This window comes from Idiotropiscis lumnitzeri, chromosome 14 (assembly GCF_059441095.1).
Source record: "Idiotropiscis lumnitzeri isolate Australia: NSW breed Sydney's pygmy pipehorse chromosome 14, RoL_Ilum_1.0, whole genome shotgun sequence".
NCBI lineage: Eukaryota > Metazoa > Chordata > Actinopteri > Syngnathiformes > Syngnathidae > Idiotropiscis > Idiotropiscis lumnitzeri.
The window spans coordinates 11639987-11665498 of NC_142404.1; the positions used below are offsets into that span (position 1 = coordinate 11639987).

A 25512-nucleotide genomic window follows, 5' to 3' on the forward strand; every position below is an offset into this window, starting at 1 on the left:
GGCCTGTAGCCTGCCTGACTTATTAAAAAGGGCTGACTCCTACCATTTCCACAATGTTAAGCTACAGAAATGTGGGGGTAATGCTGGAGCTAGGATATGGGTGGATGGATGATGGTTGGATGTATGAATGGATAGAATATAACGGATAGATTGAATGCAATAGATGGATAAGATACTGTAGATGATTGATAAATTTGGTCACTTTTTATGACTTTTTAGATATCTTGCTTATTTTAGAATGAGTGCATGTGCTTGAATTTGTATGATGCACGACGCAACCTGCTAAACGAGATAGTCCGACGGGTTGGAATGGTACAAACGAGATAATGGGACGGTGGGAATTGGACTTGCAGCGCGTGCGTGTGCGCGCATACACACACAAGCGGGCGATTAGTGGCTTCCCGTGCAGCCAGTCAGAGAGCCTCAGCAGCCGGGGGATGCTGCCGGTGGTATAGGTGGGTGGGTGTAGGGGTAGCGGTGGCGGTGGCGGGGGGGTGGGAGGCTACACAACAGTCCCAGTCTTGCGACATCCTCTCTCTCGAGAGAGAGAGAGCACACGCGTGTTTCGGACCGGAATCAGCGGGACAAGCATGGAAAGCTTGTCTTTTTAGAACTTTGAACCTGTCATGCAGCTTAACTTCGGAGATGACGCACTGCACGCTGTTTTAGAGATGTGATCGACGTCCGATTGGCAACATGTGGCACCCGAAATATTAGGCACCTCTCACGGAGCGTCGAGTCCTCAACCCTTATCCCCAGCCCTCAGTGATGGAATGAAGACGAAGCCCATCATGGATGATAAGTCCAGCAAGCTCATCCTGGTTCCTATCCTGGCTGTGCTTTTTGTCACGATAGGTTACCAGTACATATGTCCCGCCGGCAGCCATTCGTGTCCGCTTAAAAACGGAGACGCGCCGCGGGGGGTGAGCCTGCTCTCCGCCGGGTACCAGGACGGAGACGATTTCGGGGACCAGGACTTGGAGGACGACAGCCCCGCCAAGCTGCCGACCCAGTTCAACTTCACGCAGCGAGACCTGGACCGACGCGTGGAGTTCAACATGAAAGGGGACGACGTCATCGTGTTCTTGCACATCCAGAAGACCGGCGGCACCACGTTCGGTCGGCACCTGGTGAGGAATATCCGCCTGGAGCAGCCGTGCGACTGCAAAGCCGGCCAGAAGAAGTGCACCTGCCACCGTCCGGGCAAGGACGAGTCGTGGCTCTTCTCTCGCTTCTCGACGGGATGGAGCTGCGGGCTGCACGCAGACTGGACCGAGCTGACCAACTGCGTGCCTGTCATCATGGATAAAAAGGAGGTCCAGAGGAATAAAAGGTACAAAAAAAAAAAAAAAAAAAAAAAAAAACTACACGCACACACACACATAACTCCCAAAATGTATTTAAAAGCTCGGCTCAACATTAAAAACAAAACTTTGACAAAATGACTTTATAATTTAAATTTATCCTTCACAGGGGTGGGCAAAGTATGGCCCGCTAGGCGGTTTCTGCTTGGCCATTCCTTAACCTGGCCCACAACGTGTAATTTGTGCTTAATTGAACTCATTCCCTGCCCCAAAAATGTTGACTAAAACACATGTATTCATTGTAAAATAAGTGTAAAGTACATGTAAGTGTTTGACACAGACACCGTCACTGAGTGGGAACCGATGCCACGCCGCCCGCACACAAGTCAGGCGGGTGTACCACTACACCAACAGCGACGTCTTAATTGGTTAAATAATTCCAACTAAATTTATTGGCGGAAATTGTCATGTTGATTGATGACTAAAGTGTCAGTAAGTTTGACTGGTTGTTTTTTTTATTAGCTACAAACCATGTTCATAAGCGGTATAGAAAGTGGTTGGATAAATGATAACATTTTAAAAACATACACATTTTAACTTTGTTTTTATTATTGACCTGACCCATCTGTCCACAGTACCAAACTTGAACACAAAAGTTTGCCCACCCCTGTTACAGTACGAAATCTTCCTTTATGGAAAACTTTCACGCAAGACACTGACTGTCCAATAATAACAACAAAACATTCTGCAATCTGGGATTTCTAAAGTATGAATACCTGCAACCTGAGAGAAAAATCAGCCTTTCACTCTCATGCACACTATAAATAGACGAAAGGTTCTGGTCCTTGTGTGCTCATCAGTCCCTCACAATGAGGCTCTGTCTATAGCTGTGCCGCTAATGTTATTCCATTGCTGCTGCAGTCTGGCCCATTAACCAACTGTATACGGGATCCCCTCTCAGTGATGTTATTTGCCAAGATGTGTTTAAGCACCCCCTGTGTTTACTTTAATGGCCAATAGATCACAGCTCTGTACTTGCACAATTGTTTTGAGAGGCTCTATAGCCCAAACATACACAAACTAACTGAACTGTAATGTAAAAAAAGCCTTTAATGCATACATCTCCTTTGGCCTGGTATGAGGTGAAGTGTGTCAGACAATGGATTTTCTTCTGTAAATGGCCTTCAGAGTTACTTTACTCAACTGCAGAGTACCAAGAATTTATCGGAGGTAAGATGTTTTTTATTTATACTGATGCATTTAAAAAAAAAAAAAGTTTGACCAAAAATAATCAGATTTGTGATCAACATGATGTGGACCAGATGTATATGCTGTCACACAATATCAAAACTGCAAACAGGAGTGACTGGCCCGTTCTGTTTTTCATAACAAATCCTTGTAATGATCACGCTCCACCCGCATAAAATGGCACAGGCTAAAACGGCTTCTGACTGGGGCTCAGTTGGGCCAATTCCCTGGAGAGTATGAATGTATGAATCTCGGAAAATGGCTGTTCCAAACCCAATTGGTCCACTTCCTGTACATTTTACGGCATGGGTCCTTGAGAATTTTTTGTGCATATTTTTATGGTAGACATATCGAGGCCCCCAGAAAGTGATTAATTAGTCGAAAAAAATAAGAGTAAAAACATTATTCATAATAATAAATGTTACAATAAACATATATCATCATACACCGTATTTTGAGGTATTTGATAAATTGAGGAGAACCAATCTATTAGAACCAGGCCATGATATTCTATATCTTGATCATGAATAATCAAATACAATCACATTTGATTTCTGATCTGAGCAACGCACTTGATCACAAAAGTAAGCATGTTGGGTCAATTGTAGACTGAATCAAGTAGTTATTAAACCTTTTACATTGCGTACGACTCTAAAAAAAAAATTGGCTAAAAACCTTACCTCTCCTAGCAGCATAATGACCAACATTGAAAAACAGTCTCATAGTAGGCCTAAGTGTTCAGCAAAAACAAGGCAAATGTTTTATTTCCATTTTTTGTTAGCCACATAAATGTGACATAATTTGATCATTGTACCTGAATATCGTAAAATAAAAGTAAGTAGTAAACTGTACTTAAACAGCGATTCAATTAAAATGTATTGCATGGAAAAGTTAAATGAAGATTTTATTGAAACTAACATGACTGCAATAAAATGAAAAGCACAACAAACATCTCTAAAATATTTTGTCCTCATCTGAACCGTGTACAACAAACTCATTGACTTGATTTTAAAGAAGGTAAGCCACTGTAACATTATACAGCCTTTGAACACTAAATTCAGTGGGGTTTTTTTTGTTCCACTAGAGAGAGCCTTCATATCGCTAGTGGTACTTGTAACACACCTGGCACAGCTGTAAATCTTTGCACTTTGAAAAGTGTGAATTGTAAAGCCAATTAAGTATGATGAAAACATGCAAACTCCACACAGGGAGGCCAGACCTGAGATTCAAACTCGGAACCGTAGAACTCTGAGGCAGACATGCTAATCACGAGCACACCAGGCTTCTCCATATTTTTACGTTATAATTCCATCTTCCAAAATCAATAGTCCTTGCCTTTAAGGCGATTAACCATGAAAAAAAACGGTCAGAAAAAGCTAGGTTGACAATTTCGACTGTGCAGCGCTTTAAAAGAAACATGTACTGCCAAAATCAGCTGAAGTTCTTCTATAAAGATTCATGAGCCCAAAAAGTTTGTAACAGTAAGTTTTTCTCTCCGCCGAACTGCCGTATGCTTTATTCAGTGGATCTGCAAGTCTTTAAAAAGCACTACACATTAGGCTAGTCATAAAACGACGCATTAAAGCTGCATCAGTCCGAGTTATCTCCTCAAAACGCGGCTACATGGGCGCATATCAGATTAGGAGGAAGGTGGGGGGTGTGGGGGGGGGGGGGCACCGCCGGAAATCTTTGCAAGGCAGCGAGAACTTCCCATCTCTTGTTTTGAAAGCTACAATCGCACGCTGATGTATTAAAAAAAAAGAAAACAGGCGCGCATGATTTATTTCTGCTGCGCCAAGTGTGTTTCCTCCACTCAGAGAAGTGCTCAGTGGATGCGACAGCTCTTCATTTCACAGCTGCAGCATCCACTCTGCGCTCACAGTCCTCCCCGGCCCCGTGTACTTAAATCCCGCGGCGTCCATTCTAAGGCCATTCTGCCTCCTCTTCCTCACCCGGGACACATTATGAGATGACTAATAGTTTTATGCACATATTACCTTGGCACATCAGCATATTCTGCTGTAATGCCTCCATTAAAGATTCTTCAATTACAGTATGTCTTCAGTTTTTATTTACTTAACTGCAGAAAGTACTAGGCTGCTATTTGAGGGTCAAGTGACTGTGTCAGCTTTACAGATGCCACCCGCGTGTGGTAGTGGGTTGTGGTAACAGCCATAGTTACCAGTGTGGGCTTTATTTTTTTTAGGTGTGGTGTTTGTTTTTGGATGGTTTGTTAGAGTCTCCGCATACACTAAATGGAGGTCAAGGGCAAGGTGAAAGATTCCCGTCCTTTTGTTTTAACTCGTAGGCCCGTCTGCAGCAGCGATGTTTTGTTTTGCCTCCCAGAAGGACTCAGGGTCTCAGTGCAGGTGCTCACCTCAGCGCCTGATGGAAGATGGAGATGGAAGTGAGTTGGAGGTTGAGGGTAGGTGCAAAAGGCACGTGATAGTGGCTCCACCTTCAACACACTGTATTGGCCTTTACAGCCCGGGCACGGCCGAGCTGGCCGCCCGATCCAGGAAAGGTCAGATGTGTCACAGATGATCAGTGTGTATGTACCTCGGTGTGTCTCTTCTGGAGTTTAGAGTTTCTGAGCGGGGAATAGGAGCCGCAAGAGAGTTTGGGGGTTTGTACTTGCATACTGTAATGATTTATTTATTTTTTTTTTTTACCAAAGTGATACGTATCTATATAACGGCGAACGATTCGACACAAAGCAATACGTCGCTTTTTTGGAACGATACAATTCAATGCTATAAAGGTGATTTAGATACGATCTTTCAATATGGTAACAATGGCTTTTCAGGAAATAAACCTAAACTTATTAAAGGTGGAAGACACATTTTTATTCTTTAGCTTTCGACTCAACGTGAGACTGTTCTGCTGTTCTTCTGGCATCTATTGTAAATGCGTTTAAATCTGTGTTCTTATTACCTGCTAGTTTATATTACACCACATGAAAAGCGCTTTGTTACAGCTCGATCTGTTGTGAAATGCACTATAAAAATAAAATTATACGGTATTGTATTTTTACTCTTAAATTATTTACATAATTATATACACTCAATTGATCAAATCATTAACTTAGACTTTCGACAGCATTGTCATTGTAATTTATGCTGATGACTCAAGTCTTTATAAAAAAAAAAAAACGCACATAAAATGGTCATTCGACACTTTCTTGTTGCTTATGCGTAATAAATGCTTCACTCAACAACAAAGCCGCAGCCTGAATCCAACACATTAGAAGAGTGCAATACGAATAGTAATTACTGTATCTCTTCCACACTTTCTGTAATTCCCCAATATATTCCACTTCCTCCTTGCTGCAATTCTTCACTTTAATGTCTACAAGGTTACTGCCAAAGTAGAGGACTGTTATTACTTACATGCCTCAGCAGTGATGTGCCCTAATCCTTTGCTAAATAACATCTCTCCTAATATTTTATTCATAATAATTGATGCGGAGAGAAGCTCCATTTACTGTGTAGTAGTTTCAATTTACGACTCAGATTGTTAAATCATGCATGTCTGTTCGCCAGACATAACCCGTGGCGTTCATCACTGTTGGCCGCCTTCCCCCAATCACAGTTTTGAATGAAGCTCGCATTACTATTAAATCAGTTTCAGTGCATTTAGCACACTTGAATGGAAATTCTATGGTCGGAAACAATCTGGATGCTGGACAGCCTACTTTACATTTTATTGAATAAATGTTGGCAACATTTTGTGACAAGCAGGCATCTACCCGAAAGTGTCTATATTAACAGTTTATTAGACAATTTTTCTTTTGTTTGTTGAAAATATTTCTTTAAGATCAGAAATACTAAAAACAAAATAATAAATAAATATACAATAGTATGTACACACATGAGGCTGAACGAAGGGAGTGAAATCTGTTGAAAGTTGAATCTTGTACATTATATTGATGATGCGCTCATCACAATTATAGGATTTGGGGTTTATTACATGTGGATGCGCCTTCGCAGACCTTGTCATTCCGGGGACCGGAGATTGCTTTTTTGTGTGTGTGTCATTAATTCAAGACCTCATTGCTGGCAGCTCGTAGCAGTAATCCAGTCTTGTTGTTAATTAAGTGCTACCTTTATTAAGAAGGCAACAGGAAAACTGTATGTCAAGTGCTATTTCACTTTCATGGCACAGAAGTGGCCTCCAGGGTAAGTGTTTACCGTTAGATGGGAAGATTTTTCAGTGGGGAATAGGTCTGGGTAATTACCCCAAAACTTGGAAAAAAAAAAAAGCTTTGTTATTTGACTTTGTTGTTATGATTTTGAATAGGAATCTCGGTGCAGTGGTGAAAATGTGGCTTGCAAGGATATGAACATTATAAGTGCAATTTTCAATGGCATCTGATTCCCTGAAAAAAAAGGAAATGTACGTACATTTACTTGAAATAACACTAAAAAAACATTCAGGTGTAAAGTAGCTCAAATTGACTGTATAACAACGTTACATCTTCAGACCTACTTGATGAAATTTCTGCTCTCCACTGAAATAAATTTTCAGCGGGTTTAAACCGGAATCATGAAGCTGTCTATCATTTCGTAAAGTGGTGTTAAGAAACAGCCAACCTTCATAATTGTACTTTCTCCCCATTTGGAGATGTTATGAATCCAATCGAAGGTTAGGGGGGTTGAGTAGCATGATTGTTCCATAGCGGCTCGGGCAATTATCTACAATCAGGTTCTTGTTTTCTAAGTGAGGACTGACGGAAGAAATTGAATCCAGAGTTCATAATCACAGGAGCGTGCAGCGACTCTCACCTTTACAGAGCTCTATTTAGCTCTATATTCTGTTTACTTGGCTGCAACTACATTTATTTGGTTCACGCTTAAGGGTCTTTTTTTTTTTTTTTAAAGTCTCAGCCTGTCAGCAACGTGGATAAAAAAGACAAGTTAGCGAATATCCCGTGAATATTTTACTTCGGACATGATCGAGACCAAAATGATCACTAATCTACACTAACAAAGTAGTAAAATCTTTATTTTTTTTTTTTATAATTGTTTTAAAAAAAATGCGAAAATAATTTTTGCCCCCTTTTGTGGCTCGTGATGGTCTAGCTGCTCAAACAACTTCATTGGGTGTAACGTCAAATGTCCGTACCATCGTAAATCAAGGACAAATGGACAAAAAAAACAAAACTAAATGTAATTATCCATTTATGGATGTTAATTTAAAATAATATAGTTTCAAATGCGTATTACCGGACTATAAAACACACCCACATATACGCCGCAGCAAATAGTATTAGCCGCATGGTTCAAATCTAGGAAAAAAGTAGCGGCTTATGGTCCGGAAAATACAGTACTTTTGTCAAAGAATTGGGTATGAAAATTGTTTTCAAATTGATGTCTGACGACATGCTGATATTTCATAAAATTTGCTTTTGTCTCATTTGTGGTCGAAACTTGTATTTGTGCTTCTGTGCCAGGACATTGGACTGTAGACAGTACTTGACGCAGTAAAGTGAACACTGCACAATATAATAACAGTCAATTTGCAGCCTACATGAAAGTACTTTGTCCGGAAGCTTATATTGTGTTTCCTTTCTTTCCCCTTGAATTGAAAATGGGAATTAGTGTCCCAGTTCTTGGGTTTGATACCTGAAACACCAGGGAGCCCTGAGTCATCTTCACACATTATTGTTGAGTCCGCTTTGCTGGTTTGTGCCGCTGCAATATTAGCATCACGGGTGTATATAAGTTGTTATAGTTGTGCGTCAGTGTCCTTTTGTCTTGGGCTGGAGTGCGACGAGAGCTTAGAGTCTTTCTTTAAAAGCCACTCTATGTAATGAAAGCTGAGCAGCTTGCCAGATCAAGCTTGTAGGTTCTGTGGGGCTGCTGTCAAAAATATTTGCTGGTCAGGCAAATATGAATCTCCAGATGTCTGAATCAGCTCTTACAGTGTGATTAAAGGATGGCATTTGGTCGAGTGGCTGACTCCAGTCACTCGTTTCCCTTTCGCTTCCGGTTTGTATGCAGTTTCATGTAAATGACATTTTGCATTAAGCATAAAATAATCAAGAACCTTTTTTCGCTCCCATCAGTATGCTTGAGACTTTGATTTCTATGACATACTCATTCCTGATATTTTTTTAGGAATGCTTTGTGGTATGAATGTGCAGTAAACACCATAAAGATTCATCTTTGGGAGCTAACTCAACTGAATTAGTTCAGGCAGCTCATGTATCCCTGCATGGAGGCCACATCGAGTTTTGGAAGGCACCTGCAAAGGCCTTGTCAGCCCTTGTTAAATGGGATGGTCGGGTCCTCGGGAGATTTCTTGGTTCAGTCACATGATCCATGTGACTGAACCAATAAATGGTTCTCCATGCTCGTGACGGATAAGACAGCAATACCTCTTCGGGAAAAATAGATGAAAATCGCTGAGCATGAGCTGTTTCCCAATTCAAGGGCTGCAGATGTACATCTCCAAGATTCGGCAACTAAAAGCTGATCAAGTGAGGCTCCCGCCCTCTTTTGGTAAAGACCTGTTAGCACTGGTTCCGGGTGAGGCCCAGGTGTCCCTGGTGCGAAACAGGTGATCTGGTCCTTTCCAACCAGCATGAGACTTCGGGATACGCCCGAGGTCAATCTGGAGTTGGAGGAGGTGACTTGAAAAGTGGAATTCTTGATCTCCCGCAGATCAGCAGAACATCATGGGTTGACGTATGACACCAGTCCATCAGGTCTTCAGCGGCAACTCTCTTAGAGGCACCTCTTGAAGTTGCATTAACCCTTTTTAAAAAAAAAATCAAACAAAATTGTTTCTACAATTTTAGTTAACAACTCAATACACATACTTATATTAGTGCTTCTTTTTTCTTTTTTAATATTCATAACCTATCAGTGTCCGTACCTTGGGATATAGAAGGCCGAAACACATAAAAGTGATGTGTCTTGCAATTAAAAGATAAATAAATAAAAGAGGAATAGAAGGCCACAATTGCGCTCTTCATTTGAAAGCTCCTTCAAATTGAAACAGCCTTCCCCTCTGTGAGATGACATTAGCGGCCTTCAAATGTATCATCTGAAGGATGCGTCACCTAAACTGGGACTGTAATAGCTTTAAATAACAAGGACACTGACAAGGATCCATCAACATTGGAAGTGAAGGAACTACAATTAGCTTATTCATGCAGACTGGAGGCAGGTGGTCCAAGCCAAGGACAGGCGAGGAGATAATTGGCTGACACGGGAAGGGCAGGGCAAGCTAACAACACCTGCTAAGGCTAATGACAGAGACAGAGTGACAGATGCAGGTGAGAAAAACCCAAAGGGTTGGCAGAATGTGATTTTCTGGGCACGGGGGGGGCATGGCTCTAATGACCCAAAACAACCACTACTCAGACAAGAACCACATTGCGGTTGTTTAGGCCATACGTGTGCACACATTCACTTCAATTTATTTGTACTTGAATTGTTCACTGTTGCTATGTGGAAAAACAAGATAACATCTTTTGATCAGACATCATCCAGAACCGGTGCTAAAAGCTAAAAGATGCCTCAGTGCTCACACTGATCTAGTTCAATTTTGTCATCAGTAGACGCGAATGAGTCAGCTTGTGCATGATTCAAAAATCCAGTGGTTAATGTCCCCCAGAGTCCTGTTTGGTGGCTGAGCGGCTTAAATGCTCTTATTAACAGGGGGGCAATTAACTTTGGCTCTGTTTTGCCTCTAATTGGCAAAAGAACATTCTCGTTCCGTGCTGGAAATAGTCCATAAAATGCTATTACGCAAAATTTGATTTATACAGTAAATTCTCTAATATTGCTGAGCTGGAGTGGCTTCATCAGCAAGTTCATTATTACTACCTCGCTGCCCTGCCCAGATATTTGTGCTCTCCTGTGATTGCCATCTTTTTTAATCACAAAACTCAATCTAATGCTGCCGTCGACTTCTTTTTCTTGACATATTCAACAGAGACGGGGAGGGGGAAATAGCAGCGGAGCTTGGATGTAATAATTCAGAAGTGATACCTGCGAGGCTTGAAAAAGGCCAGAATAAGTGAGTCTGGATTTGATTTATTGTAACAACCTGGAGAAAGGTCATCTGTCCTTATCTGGGGCGAGCTGGTGACAGAAAGTGCGGAGAGGCGAACTGGGGCTCACGCCATCCCGCCATTTGGATTCAGCGGTCGACTGAGCAGCGAGCTCACTTTAAAGCCCAGGTAGAGTCACCTTCATATGGAGTCTAATCTCCTGCATGGGGTGTGCCACGACACTATCTTTTGACAGGATAAAGTCTCTTCATGTTGTAGGTTGTGCCGGCCAGCAATCCGTTGCCTTATGTAAACGACTTACTGTATGATTGGATGAAGGTGAGTTAAAAATGCGGCTTCTCCGAATGCTTTACCCTTGAATTTCATCCTATTTTATGGCTGTTTTATATCATCCAATATGGCATCGAGGACCATTTTCTTTAGCACTTGTCCTCTTTAAGGTCATGGGTGAGCCGGAGCCGGTCCCAACTGACTTTGATCAAGAGATGGGGTACACACTCACTGATCCTCAGTCAGTTGCAGAGAATGATCTGATTAATCCATTAGTTGATCGCCAAGAATGTTGTCAGTTATGTTTAAGTAATTGAGGCGTGCTGGTGTACGGTGCCAAGGAGTCGGGCTCAAGAAAAACAAGATGAAGTAGGAATGGAACGCCATTGTAGAACTTTAATACGGCAGCATTATTTTGCTCAATACGACATGATTTATTAAAGTTTGGAATATTCAAAGAGGACTTGTTAATGAGCATATTGTTCTTCAGTCTTGATTAGGTTCCATGTTTTGCTGATGGAAAAATGCCTTATTTCCCCCTGGAGAACGAGGCCTCTCTGTGGATGCATTTCCTCACGTTCCCACCTCAATTGAGGAGTGTAAATTGGGTCCCACCTCACGGTGTGGTTTATGAAGTAAGGAAGGAAAACAGGAACTTGTCTCAACAGGAGATGACATCACAGGGTACTAGTGTGGAATACGGCGTTTAAGTGGGAAGCAGTACCAAATCGGGCAAAATTTGAGTATTTTCTCGTCAGCACAGGATTAATTCTCAGATGTCTAAAAGATCGTCCCGAGAGATAGTGTCGGATGTGTTTTGGGGTTCTTACTTCAAGACTTATTTGGAAAATAGTCATCCGTCATTACACATCTTAAATTTACAAATGTGGTCAACACCGAGGTGGGCTGAGCTCTCTTCCGTTGCAATGTAAAAACGAAACGAGAGCCAATTAGGACACGTGAGAGTCTTAAGTCTATTTTTTGAGACTTGCAATGGACTTAGACTCATTCACTAAATACTTGAGACTTGACTTTGACTTTTCATTTGGGACTCGTGAACTTTACAAGTCTCTATGGTGTCGCTTGCTCTTTCTCTCCTTGGTCCAAATGTCTTTGTGCGCGTGCGTGTGTTCGTGTGTGTGTGTTTGTGCGCGTGGCTCAGATGCCGCCTCGTAAGTTGTCCCTCTCATCTTTCTGTGTGTCTGAGCAACATCCAATGTTAATTACGTAGTGCAGACAAAAACACTAAAACAATCACCGGCATGGCAAACTCTGAGCCATTTGTTGCAGCTTTTTGAATTGAACTTGAGGTCAAGGACTTGAAACTTGATTTGGGTTTGGAACCGTTAGACTTGGTCTTAACATAAATTATGGGTCAAAGATGTGAGGCTTGGACTTTAGACACTGCCCATCTCTACACCAGAAATGTTCCCGGACTGGTGTCACACAACATATATTTCAAACCCAGTGCACGAGAAGATGCTAGAATGGTGGCAGAACAACGCCCCAGCTCGCACAGCTATGAGCATCTGACAGTTCCTCGCCAGAGCAACGTCCTTTCACATGTGACTTGGCTGCTTGTGATTTCTTTTGCCCGATATTTCCCAAACACAACGAGGTCATCTGTTCTGAAGATGTGGACAACATCAAGATGGCTGTGACTAGACGGTTGGGGAGGATCGCGGAAGAATCCTTCCAGCAGGTGGCAGCGCTGCCTGGCAAAGTGCGCTAAACTTAAGGGAGATTATTTCGAAAAGGAAAACTTTCACCTTTGAGTTTAGTTTTGGACTATATCGTTGTAGCGTTTTGTAACGCTTCATGTGTGTTGCCATGCAGCGCATCATAAGCGTGCCGCCGTGCGTGACGCGGCCCTCCTCAGGTGCCACATTACTGCCTGCGAGGTAGAGCTTTAAATCCCACTCACAAATCCCGGGATCAGTTGGGCTCTCATCATGCTCAAATGGATAGCCGCCTTCGCTTCATTCATCACGCCGCGAGAGGCGCCTTCGCTGCCGTTCCCGAGTCTCAACCACCATCTTGTTTACGCTCTTTCTGGGACGGGCTGGTGGGAGGAAATTGTCCTCGCCTTGGAAGCATTCACCTCCCTCGTAATGCCGGGCATGTCTGTGAATCCTAATAAGTTACAAGGCGAGGAACAACGCAGAGTTCTTGCTTTCGGATGCCAGCAGCAAATGGCCTTTTCCTCCTTGCAGGTGTCATAACGAAGCAGATTATGCCTTTATTAAATATTTCACCATGGCGAATGTAGCCATACATATTAACAGCAAGTGACATGAATTAGAATTGATTCCCATTTTCCCGTGCTTATAAAGGGCAGCATATCGCAAAAGGTAGTTCGAGCGCTTGGAGATGGCGATGTGGGGTGCCAACATGACTAATGGGCCTAACCTGGATATATCGACTCGAACACAGAAATACTGGAGGATTGATTGGACTGCTTATGCCGCTGACGCAATCTTACCATCAACGATGTGGTTTCCCTTATGTTTGTCAAGTCGCCACTGCCTTTTGGAAAAAAATATGGCTCTTATTATCAAATCTGATCATGTTTGATGCACACTTTTAAATTCAACCTGCTTCATCACCTCTACGTTACGATAACAGATGGTGCTTATTTTCCTTCCTGACACTGAACGTGCATTGTTCATATTTGATACGCTGTTTGATGAGTCCAGAGATTCCAGAGACTACGACTATCATGGCTCCGTGCAGGTTTACCAAGTTGGTTGTGTGTAAAATGCAGGAGGGGGCATTAAAGTAGAACACTCCAAAAGTTGTACTCTTAGGATTCAAAACAAAAAGTTCTTGAAATGACTTACACCTTGGTTGGTTGTTTTATTCAATCAGCTTCAATAAAAGAAAACAGAACAGTAAATATAGCGTTTTTCAATAAAACAAACTAATTGAAAAGGCGTAGAGTGAAGCTAAAGCTGATCAAGCGTATGCGTTTTCTATGGCAAAGCATATTTTGGCAAAGAAGATGATTGACCACAAAACACCGACACAAACAAAATTCGCCAACACAGAGTTATGGGCCACACCACACCAACATAAAATTTAGCAACTCACATAGTTTAAAAAAAAAAAAAATTAAGGATAGAATACTTTGGAGTTTTATTGTTATCTATGTGCCTTCCAACAACGCTTGGCATCAGTGATCATTCCAATAAATCTATATACACTCTTTCTATTTCAATATTGTTATTTTATTGTTCATACATAATATTTTCAGTGCCAAACACAATAAAGTTAATTTTTTTCCCAAATTCAGTGAATTCAGCTCAAGCCAATTTTTCATCCAGCTAAAAGCAAATGAATAGCATCCAAATGACTCGAGAGACCAACCAGCCATGTTAGGCATCAGCAAATATTTTCAAAGCAACCCCAAAACACAAGAGGGTGTGTGCAAACACTATAAAAGACTTTTACTCTCCAAACACCTGCATGAGCTCCAAAATGCCACCCTAATGAGGACAACACTAAATAAAATGGATGAATCGATCGATTAACTGAGCATTAATTTCCTCCATAATCGACTGAGGAAGTCAAATGCCCATCCTTATTTAAAAGCAGCCTTGCGGTCATTTCCCTTTCCCTCCAATACTAACGGAGAGCACTGAACATTGAACATCTGCTCTCACTCAAGACTGTGCCTCCATGCAGATGATTGATTCAGGTGCGGTGCGGAGGCGAAACGAGGGAGACCTGGGGGATGATGGTGGTGTTGAGGGGGATAGAGCGCTATGGGCTGTGTCCGTTAATCATACTGTATTACCACACAGTGGGCATTTATCACCAAACACCAAAGGCTGCGGTCCACGGGGAACACTGGAACCAATCTCATCGCTTACATACAATCCATCCCAGGCCAAAGAAAAAGTATCATTGTTGGGCACTACCAAATCCATTAATTCTGTGACAAGGAGGATGTTCCCAAAAAGAAAAAAGTCAAAAAGCAGTTTAGAGGAAGAGGGGTTTAAAGTCCTATTTTTACTTCATTCCCCAACACAGCCTTGAGGGAGTAGGCCAGTCAACAGCAGGGAGTGCAAACATTTGGAATTAACCTGGTGTAGAGCTGACGGTGCCCCCCCCCCCCCCCAAGCCTCCGGGTCAACAATGTAAACGTGTACATGCTTGTTTAAGATACCATTGAGACGATTGAAAGGCATGTTCACATTACAAAGTTGTCCCTAAAAGACAAATGGAGACTATTTTTTTTTTTTATCACTGCTGTAACTCCAGGTATTATCAATATGATTAGACTAACTTTAAATGTATAGCCGTAAATCAAGCGAAATTATGCTCTTTATTTGAATTTGTTCCTGCTCGCATTGCTATAAGTGTGTCCGTTAGCGTATGTCAGGCTGCGCATTTTATATTGTCTGTCTACATGTGTTGCTGCACTGTTTTGGGTCAAATATCAGTTGTTTGAGGCAATATTTCTCCGCCATGTAGATGCAACTCACGAGCCTGTTTGTGATATTTACCATGATGTGTTAATATCAAGATAGCCTACTTAAAGGAAAAGTAAGGTGATTTCTTTTTTTTAATTCGCAATGTATGTAATTCTACTTGTAAACTTCAAGTGGGCGTGGCATTAACTATCTTGCCTGTTTTCAGTATTTGCTTATCTTTTAGCATCTACTTTGGCTGTTTCCCTGTGAGTTCTTTGCAGAGATGTCCAATCCAGGTCTAGAACGTGACAACCCTGACGCAGTTTAGCTTTAGCCACAGGTGCTTCTACTCCAGGGCTCGTTTACCTGCCAGGTGAGTAGAAGTGCCAGCGGCTAAAGCCAAAATGTGGCAGGCATTTTACTTCCTGGACTTGGATTTGACACCTCTGATTTTGTGCCTGTTCTGAATGGACAAACAAAATAGCCCAATTTGTGGCTGTGCGTGTGCACTGAGCATTAAAACGCCTCAATAGAAGCACACAACATTCATCCTGATTAGTAGCCCCAGGATTGGCGCGAACACGCTTCCACTCGCAGCATTTTACTAGTACCGTGAGTCTTGATAATGACTTCCACAGCAGGATGGAGATTTTAAAAGGCTTTGAAATAATGTTCCTCTGCTACATTTGCCGAGAAAATGCCAAGCCCTCATTTGTTAGACTGAAGTACTTGTATTGTTTTTGTCACCGTCATAATCCATTGTTGCTCAGATGTTTGTCTTAGTTGTTCATTTACGCCCTGTTCTTTATTGGAGCCATATATTTGCTTAATTGCCATTTGTAATTTCTCTTGCGCGAGCAGCAAACTGGCTTTATTGCGACTAGTGTTTTATTACGGTTCCCCTGTAGTTTATTAATTACAATCACTGCAGGACTTTTATTCTCCTAATATTTGGCCGCCGGTGCCTCATGTGATATGATTGCGCATGAAAAGTGCATTGAACAACAAGTTCAGCCCGCAGAGAGTCTGTGTCGGCCAGAATTTCTACACTGGGACGGCGGGGGATGGGGGAAGAAATGGTCGAGCGAGGCTTCCTCGTTGACTGCTGGCGTTGATTGTCTAAAAACACCGGCACTCCCCCGGGACCCTCGCACAAAAGCAAACAGAGGCCTGTTTATCAACAGCTTTGATGAGTGTTTTGTCACATTCCAAAGACAAATAACGCCCAGGCAAGGGTAACAACTGTTGATTTTTAATTTATTCATGCAATCACAACAATTAACACAAGCTCAAAGTCAAAGCTGTCTAACCAAGATCAAAAGCAATCCATTGTGGGATGCTGGTCATCTAATTAGCATATACCACAGGAAATAATGAAAATGGAAATAATCCACTTCAAGGTGAAATTATCACCAACATAATACATAAATATTTGAAAAGAGACATATTTTGAACATTTTACATTTTACTGGACAATAGCACCGAAGCCTAACTGCTTTGGATGTATTTGCTTACCTCACATGTTAATCCTTTCTTCTCTTCACCCAAACCTTTCTCAACAACAAGCCAAAGCACGCACAGATTTAATCAATCGATGCTGCGTGTCACAACGTCATGCTCCGTGATTTCCGAGGCTTATTTTTCTGAATTACACGACCGTTGCTGAGTTCAATTATTCCAATTCTGAAACAATCGTCAACAGCGTGACCTTTTTAATGCCATGAGAGGCTTCCGTCGTTTGCAACATAATGAATTGCCCGTCATCCTGACATGTCAGACAGGCCGTCCAGTAGTATATATTCATGTCTGTCTTTGGACACGGAGCCACCAGGAGGGTGGTCCTGCGCTGTCAACACCACCTTTTGATGTGCATTGGAGGGAAGAGAGTGACATTTAACCATGTGGGGAGGGCCGTCACCGTAAGATCTGTGGGAAAAACATCCTGTACACTCAACGTTCACAATATTAGGTGCAGCAAAGTGAAAATCATTTTTGCCAAGGCAGATTATTATTCTTTTTAATCCAGTTCTTTTAGTGACTCAATCAGTGTGGGCATAGGTCCGCTCGCTGTGATCCAAGCAAACAGTTGAAGACATCAGCGACCCTCCACAGACAAACACCAAAATCAATATTCCCACTCTGAACAGTTGAAAATGAGGGTCTCCCCCGACACCTCAGTCTGTCACAGTCACAGCCTCAAGTGGAAAGTGCTGACAAGGTGGGTGTCAGAGAGCGACGTGAGTCTTGTTCAGCACCTCAGACAGCTCCACGCAATCTCTTCGGCTGGATTTACGCTGCAGATTTCACGTCGAGAATTTTTTATCTTAAGTGACACAATTGGGATATGCATCATGACAGCGCAAGGAGGAAAAAAAAATGAATTGGATGTCTATCAGAATCCCACCTCTTCCAAATGTAGATTAAATTCCGATATTTATTGGATTTCTGCTGGTGCAAGTGCAGGGTCAACACAAAATACATTTTGAGATAGTCTGATTGGTGACTCGGTCTGTAAAAAAACCCTAAACTAATTACTCAGTCAACAATTAGTCAATTACTCAGCCCAGGCCAACTCAACAACGATGAGGGACTCTGTACCTCATCCACATAACTTCAAATCAAGCGCAAACTCCCGTGAACCAAATGGCAATAATGATCACTCGGTTTGCTCACGATATCGCCGCTACGACTGTGCAAGTGGAGCTACGTCGGTCCATTGAGCTATACTCAGACAATTTATCCATTCGTTGTGCCGCAAGGTTGCTGCGTGCGCTAATTTAAAAGATGCTGACTGATTAAAATTAATATTATCATTCTGCGAAATAATCCCAAATTTGAATAAATTTGACTGTAATCTGATTACATCGCATTTGTAACTGAAATTTCATGTAATAATTTTTTTTTGCTTGTTTTGCCACTCCCCAAGCCATATATGCATGAAATTGTAAAAGGACAAGGTTTGTGTTTAGTGACCGGAATCTATTAGTGTCCACTTGCTCCCAAGCTTTATGACCAGAATTACATACTTTCCTTGCAGCTTTTAAAACGACTGCATGAGATAAATGAGCCAGTTTCCCCATCTACTGTGAATCTCCTCAGAATTTCTTGACACGTAGTGGAGGATGGTTATATTTTACCACACATGCATTTTCTGGACCACTTTTCCTCATTAGGGTTGCTAGGTATCTGCTGAATTTGGCCATGAGGCAGAGTTCACCCTTGACTGGTCGCCAGCCAATCGCATGGCACATCACAGGGCTCCAGACTAACAACTTTTCTTTTTATGCTGGTCACTAGAGTAATTAGAACCCAACTCCAACTCTGGATTTTCCTGTTCATTTCCAATCTACCTTAAAACATCCTGAGCCCAGTATCGTATCTGCTGCTATATAAATAAAGTTGGATTGTATAACACAGCGACTGGGAGTCTCTCAGTTTTTGGTGCTGCCAGCATATGACAATTCAGAGTTCTGAACAGTGCACAATTAATCAGTTTGTAGTTTATTATCTATTATCTAATTATAAGTTTACAACTATGTCAGCGTGGATTGATGACAGCCTGCTCTGACTTGGGTACAAATTCAGGTTATGTTACCACAGAGGTAGCAGAACTAGAGGTGCCACAATTAATTGATTAAGCGTTTATGTTCTTGCTTTTTTGCCATTTTATGACATGACACAGACCAAACTAGTAACTTAATCAAAATCCAATTCATGTCAATTTGACACGTCCTTTTTTTAATAAAGGAATGCACATGAAAAAATGATACAATGATGAATAAAAATAAATAAATAATCCACAGATTAATTGATGATTGAAATAAACATTTATTGCAGCCCTTTAACGGAATTCTGTTGTCAACTGAAGGAATAAAATTAGTAATGGACCATTGTGTGTAAATGATCCATTTGTGTTTTGAAACCGCTTTTATTGAAAAGTGGCATTCTCTAGGGTTGTGAATATCACGATGCAGCTATTATGCAGTAATCCATCCATCCATTCACTGTTCTTCTTGTGCTCATTGACGCACACTGTCTATTATAAGGAAGGCCACTATTTGAGCAATTGCGGTACGTTTCTCAAAGGAATAGTGACTTTCAGCAAGAAACACCCACACGTAATTGTTTGCCAGGAGTGAAGGAAATAGACTTGCAGTCGGTGTGAGCCATTCTTTTTCCTGAGTCGAAATTCCAATATTTTCCCTAAATCCATTCCGTTCCACTGCACATTCAGAATCAAGGCGTCACAAAGGCCATCTGGTGGGGATGTGGAATAAAAGCAACAATCTTCAAACTCTGCAGCATTTTTGGCACACTTCAGCAATGAAAGCCACAATGAAGCTAGAGTGCTTTGCCACCTACAAAAGCAACATCAAGCAGCACATGTGGCCAAGGTGTGACACACACATTTGGACATTTGGGCCATGACGTAGATAAGGGCACCAGTAGCCCACTGGGATTGTTTTTTTTTCTTTTGTGTGTGTGTGGGTCATCATAACAAATTATCATGCTGATATATATATATATATATATATATATATATATATATATATATATATATATATATATATATATATATAGAGAGAGAGAGAGAGAGAGAGAGAGAGAGAGAGAGAGAGAGAGAGAGAGAGAGAGAGAGAGAGAGAGAGAGAGAGAGAGAGAGAGAGAGAGAGAGAGAGAGAGAGAGAGAGAGAGAGAGAGAGAGAGAGAGAGAGAGAGAGTGAGTGAGTGAGTGAGTGAGTGAGTGAGTGAGTGAGTGAGTGAGTGAGTGAGTGAGTGAGTGAGTGAGTGAGTGAGTGAGTGAGTGAGTGAGTGAGTGAGTGAGTGAGTGAGTGAGTGAGAGTCACCTCTCAGAGAACAGAGTATCATTGTGATGAGCCCGTCTCACGCACTCTCAAGATTTACTGATTGAGACGTCTAGTGGACTAAAGACTATGACTTTTGTGAGAGTTTTTTCTCTTCTTTTTAGTTTCCTGAGTGAATTGAAACATCTTAATCGTAGTGTTCCTTTAGCCGTGAATTGTTAGTAATGGTAGAGAGAACATTATGGATTGGAACGGACCACTTGCTGCGAACACTTTGTTGACTCCATTCATTGTAATAATGGCGCAGTCGGTGGGTGGCTTGGCGGGCACATGTGAACGGTTATGTTTATCCATTTGCGCACGCAGACTGGGAGGGTCATCGCTGTGCACTGCCAGTGGTAATGAAGCCACAACTATAAATGGTCTAGTCATTCATGATTAAATGGCATGCCATGCCTGAAGTAATTGTCTTAATTAGCTATTGAACAGGTTTCAGGGTTAATGGGACAGCAGGTTGGCACTCCACTTGATTTACAGTTGGAAGTTAATGATTTTACTCTCATCCTCCCCTGATTCCCCAAGATGATTTGATTAACCGTTCGGGAGAAACAGATCCCCTTGTTTGTTAGTACAAAATCAATTTCACGCATGGCTGAGCTATCTCTGACAGTGTTTTTGTTGAGCAAGCCAGGTCCTCAGTCTGCCAGCGCACACGGGACCAAGGCAGAGAGGCCGAGAGAGCTAAATCTGATGCTCAGACTGCCTGCTATCAAGTAGTGCTGCTCAACTAAGCTCTTCTGTCATGACGGAGCAACCAGTCCTGTTTGTATGCTGGACTAAGCGCATGTGAGTAATTGGGAAGCAGCTCCCATCCAGGTTCCATGTGAGGTGACGTCAGTCTGTTTTGGGTATGGGTTCGTTTTTAAAAACAATCCTAAAATCCACAGATGCAGTGACTATGACGAGAAACGGATTTTAAAAGAAGTTGAACCGTATTAGAATGGCACATTAGTAGACTTGCTCTGCAGTTGTACGCTCCTCCAAACGACAACCATAAAATCAAAAATATTATTAAATTAAATGATAAAGGCATTATCTTGTAGTGGCTCTCGTTAGATTGTACTTGATTACTTAAAGAAGTGTTCGAGAGCGTATTATATTGTCGGAAAAAGAGTCTCTGAAGATGAATCATAAAAACGGCTGTCCACACTGGAGAGGATCTGCCGGGCTGCTTTATTGTGAATGCTGATTAGATGATTTGCCATTTGTGCGTCTGGCTTTCTGCCCTGCCCCATCTGCTCAGTGCAGATTGTTTGGAACATATCAGGGTTAATGACCAAACAACCATATTTGACAAGTGAACATGTTAGAGCTAAACTGGATTAGGTCTTACTTGGAAGAAATTTGTTACTTTGTAACCGTTGGAAGTTTTGAATAAGATCAAATGGCCATAACATGAGGCGTCCCTCAAGGGTCAGTTCTTGGACTCTTTCTGTTCAATCTGTATTTGTCAAATGCTTCAGAATGCCAATGTTGGTTATCACAGTTATGCAAATGAACCAAAATTTTCTTCAGCTAAACCAAAACAAAATCGAAGTAATTTTTTTTCATCAATAAAGAAAAGTGGATAGCTTTTCCCTGATGTAGAGCAATCATATACTATCTATCAGTAAAACATCCTTTTACCATCTGAAAAACATTTCCAGACTGAAGGGCTGTAAACTCCTAACAGACTAGGACAGGCGTGGGCAAACTACGGCCCGGGGGCCACATGCTGCCCGTTGGATGTTTTTGACCCAAATTTGTTATTTTCAACCCAACTGTGTTTTAAAGGCAAACAATCCATGAATGTTCAAAGATCAGCAAATATTGTGTTTACGGAAGAAATAAAATCCCAATGGTTGTAGGACTACTGTTTTTAATTCATCGCGTTATTTAGTAATATACGGTAGAGCCAACCATTTCCAATTCAGCTTGTCAAAATCCGGGTCGTTAGGGAGCTGCAGTCTATCCAGTTGACTTTGAATGAGAGGCTCGTTCCACTCTGGCTTGGTTGCCAGACAATCACAGCACACCTATGTAGACAAACAGAAACAACCTTTGACACACATATTCACACCTATGGACAATTTCCAGTCTTTTATCAACCTAAAATGCATGATTTGGATCGTCGGAACTCGCTAGAGTCTTTCTGTACTCAATGTGTGTCTGGCGACCATTGAAAATTGATAGATGGATAGAATTTCTGTCTGTGTAAGTGCTACTCAAAGAACTTTAGGAATGACAGAGCTCTTAACGCCGCATGCTGCATCGCATTGATTGTTGGTTCCAGTATAAACAAACAATAATGGCAGAAAAAAATGAAAATCTATAGAGTTTGAGCGGTAAAAATGCAAGAAAGATTCTGCCGGGCTGCAAAATAACCTTGCTCAACTCCTTCGAGGGCCATAAAAGTGCACAGTCGCGGACGGTGAGTGTATACCTTTACTTCGGCTGAAAGCTGAGTAAATCAAACTTTGACAGGAGGAAAAGTAAACAAGGGAGAAGGAGAAGGAAGCTCGTCTCCACGGAATTCTGAGTCCATCATTGTCCTGTGTGTGGAGTTACAATTATGACCACATGGATGCTGTGGCAGTATTTTTTTATATTACTCTAGTAAACACTGGGAAGTACAAGTTGAGAACAATATTTGGAATTTTGATCAACAGACAACAGAAATTATACAGAGAAAATACACGAGATTTCCTGTTTTCTCGGGATGTTTTGTCTTTTTCGTCTTCTTTTTTTTCTTTTTCACTATTCTTTGGGGCACAGTGTGCCATGGTTAGCAAGTCTGCACTGGCACATGGTGGCAACATCATCGGGACTGTTTTTTTTCAGCTGCTACTTTGGCCGGAGAGTAGGTGCAAGGAATTTTGAATGGTTCAAAATTGCAGTTGGTCTTTGCACAAAACCTTCAGGCTTCGGCTGAAAAGCACAACAAACATCAAGAAAGGCCTAGAAGAACTTTATTTGGGGTTGATCGAAGGCACTTTGAGTGTGGTTGGTTAATTATTAAAAGAAACACATCCCAGTTTTAAGTGGATGTGCACAATTGTGCAACCGCACAATTTCAGTTGTTTATTCTTACTCCCCCTCTCGACGAGATTATACATTTTCAGTCGGATGGCACAGATTGTAGGTCACGTAATTGCTGGGTGAAGATGTGAAGTGATTTCTTTTTGGTCTAATTTTCACAAAAACTCGTTATTCAAAATAGGGGTGTGTAAACTTTTTATATCCTCTGTTCGCTTCACTTAAGACTCGAAATTTTACATTTAAAAGTTAACAATGCTTAAAAAAAAGTTCTATGCGATATATTGTGGTCATCAAAAACCAGACATTTCTTGTTGCACATCCCCTCAACGCTTGTATATCATTCTGTCTGTTTACTCCCTGCTCCGGAACTTCTCTGCCCCATATGAAAGGACTATAAAGTTGAATGTCGTATGATTCACGAAAAGGTTTTTCATCTGCGCTATATAGAGTGCCAGTGTTCCCCTGTGATGGCAGCAAGTTCTGCATTAATTATGCCGGGGATGCTGAGACCTCATCATCAGAAGCCAGTAGGCAACAAAGATATTATCCTGGCAAGTCAGTCTCCGTTCCCTCGCTGGCTTCCTTATTGTCTGTTCCCATTTACCGCTGCCTTTCCCTTCTCAACGCAGCCCCGTGATCATCTTGTCGGCACTGCAGAGGCCCGCCGCTCACATTGTCAATGAAACTTTGCGTCGTCCGGACAGTTAATGCAGTCAGAGTCACACTCGTGTGTGTTGGACACAGGAGGGGGCTTCTCTGACGTTGCGAGGTTGTGCATCGGGAAGCCTTGCAGGGATTAAAGTTGAAGGTTGTGTAGAGCTCAGGTAATGTATGGTACAAATATCCGAGCTGCGTTTAAATCAGTCCAACCTTGTTGATTTTGTGCTCCTGACATTATGCCCGTGTTTGTTTTCCCCTGAGCGCAAAATGCAATCACCTGCCTCAGCATTAAGTGCACCTGCAGAATCTAATGGGATCCTGTACCGAAAAAAAAAAAGTCTGTTCAAATATTACTCCAATTTGATGTTTCTGTACGGGAAAGACAATAATTATGAACTAATTTCAGTATGTCAGCATGGTACGCTCCGGTGTAGTTGTACTTTGCTGAGAACTGCAATAATATTAAATAAGGATGTTCGATCTCACTTCTTTTCAGGCCGATCAGTTTGTGTATTCACTCTTTGAGTACTCACGGATACCGAATATCGTTACCTCTAGTACTTGCATGTATAAAATTTACTCCATGACGGATTTTATTTATTTTTTTGCCTAAGTATAAGTGACTGGTATTTGCAGCCTCCACGAGTACTCGACACCTTAAAATCAAGCCATTACTCGCTAGAAGATCACAATTTTCTGTCCGATCACGAATCCCTGAGCCTGACCACCTGATCAAGATTTTTTTTTTTTTTTTACATAAACCCCAGCTTTTACATTTTTTTTCCAATGTTGTTTTATTGTAAAACATTAAATAATACATTTGAAACAATACAAACTGCACAAAGTAGTTCTTTCAAATAAAAATGAAAGCCCTGAAAATTCACAACATTGATGCTTAGTTCATTGAAACGTAAAACAGTTTCCATACATATGAATGCTTGTGTGCACCGTGCCTAAATGCTCCACCTCTCTCGCGACAGTAATGAGGCCAAGCACTGTACAGAATTGATTTATGGCAGATTGCGAAGTATTTCAATAAGCCATCGACCAAAACATCTTTTCTGGGGGAGGCCTTCTGCTCACTGACCTTTCGTGTAATTGTCGTAAAACTTTGAGCAAACCTGCACAACAACCTTTTGAGGCCAATCCATACAGGGATAGCACAGTTGCCGTAACACATCCATCCTTTTTCCATACAGCTTTTCCTCATTAGGGACACAAAAAACTGGAGCCGGTCACAGCTGACTCCAGACTCCCCCCCTCCCTAAAAATTGGCTTTGAATTGTGTTGTCGTTTAAAAAAAAGTGCATATCTATTTAGAACCAATTACTCCTCCCTATCTTAGTTTTGGACCAATTAAAAGCTCTGATATGATGGCGACGTATCATCTAGCTATCAGTCAATAAATATTGAAGTTAATTTGGTTATGTTCATTTCTATTAAACAGGAATGAAAAAAAAGGCGTCCGTGCATGACGAGAGGCTAACGGCAGTGGTTTCATAATTCATAAACATTTAAAGCTAATTAGCTGGCTAATTTCCTGTTCACATCCACTTACCATAATTTCTGGACTACAAAACACACCCAATTAAAAGCCAAAATAGCTAAATTAAGCCATAAAAATGGATTTGCTCAGGCATTTGCCGCTTTGGACCAATTCCTGCGGGTGTACACATTCCTGAATTATTTATTTTATAAACACCACCCAA

At 41.6% G+C, this 25512-nt stretch overlaps 1 protein-coding gene across 1 annotated transcript in view; it reads left to right on the plus strand.

Annotated features, from left to right (window-relative positions):
* The first annotated feature begins 520 nt into the window (after positions 1–520).
* Positions 521–25512, plus strand: part of hs6st3b (heparan sulfate 6-O-sulfotransferase 3b) — a 57513-nt gene continuing 32521 nt past the window's right edge. Inside the window, exon 1 of the mRNA XM_088315061.1 lies at positions 521–1333. Within this exon, the coding sequence (XP_088171187.1) occupies positions 774–1333 (560 nt within the window). The 5' untranslated portion in view covers positions 521–773. The remainder of the gene's footprint in view (positions 1334–25512) is intronic.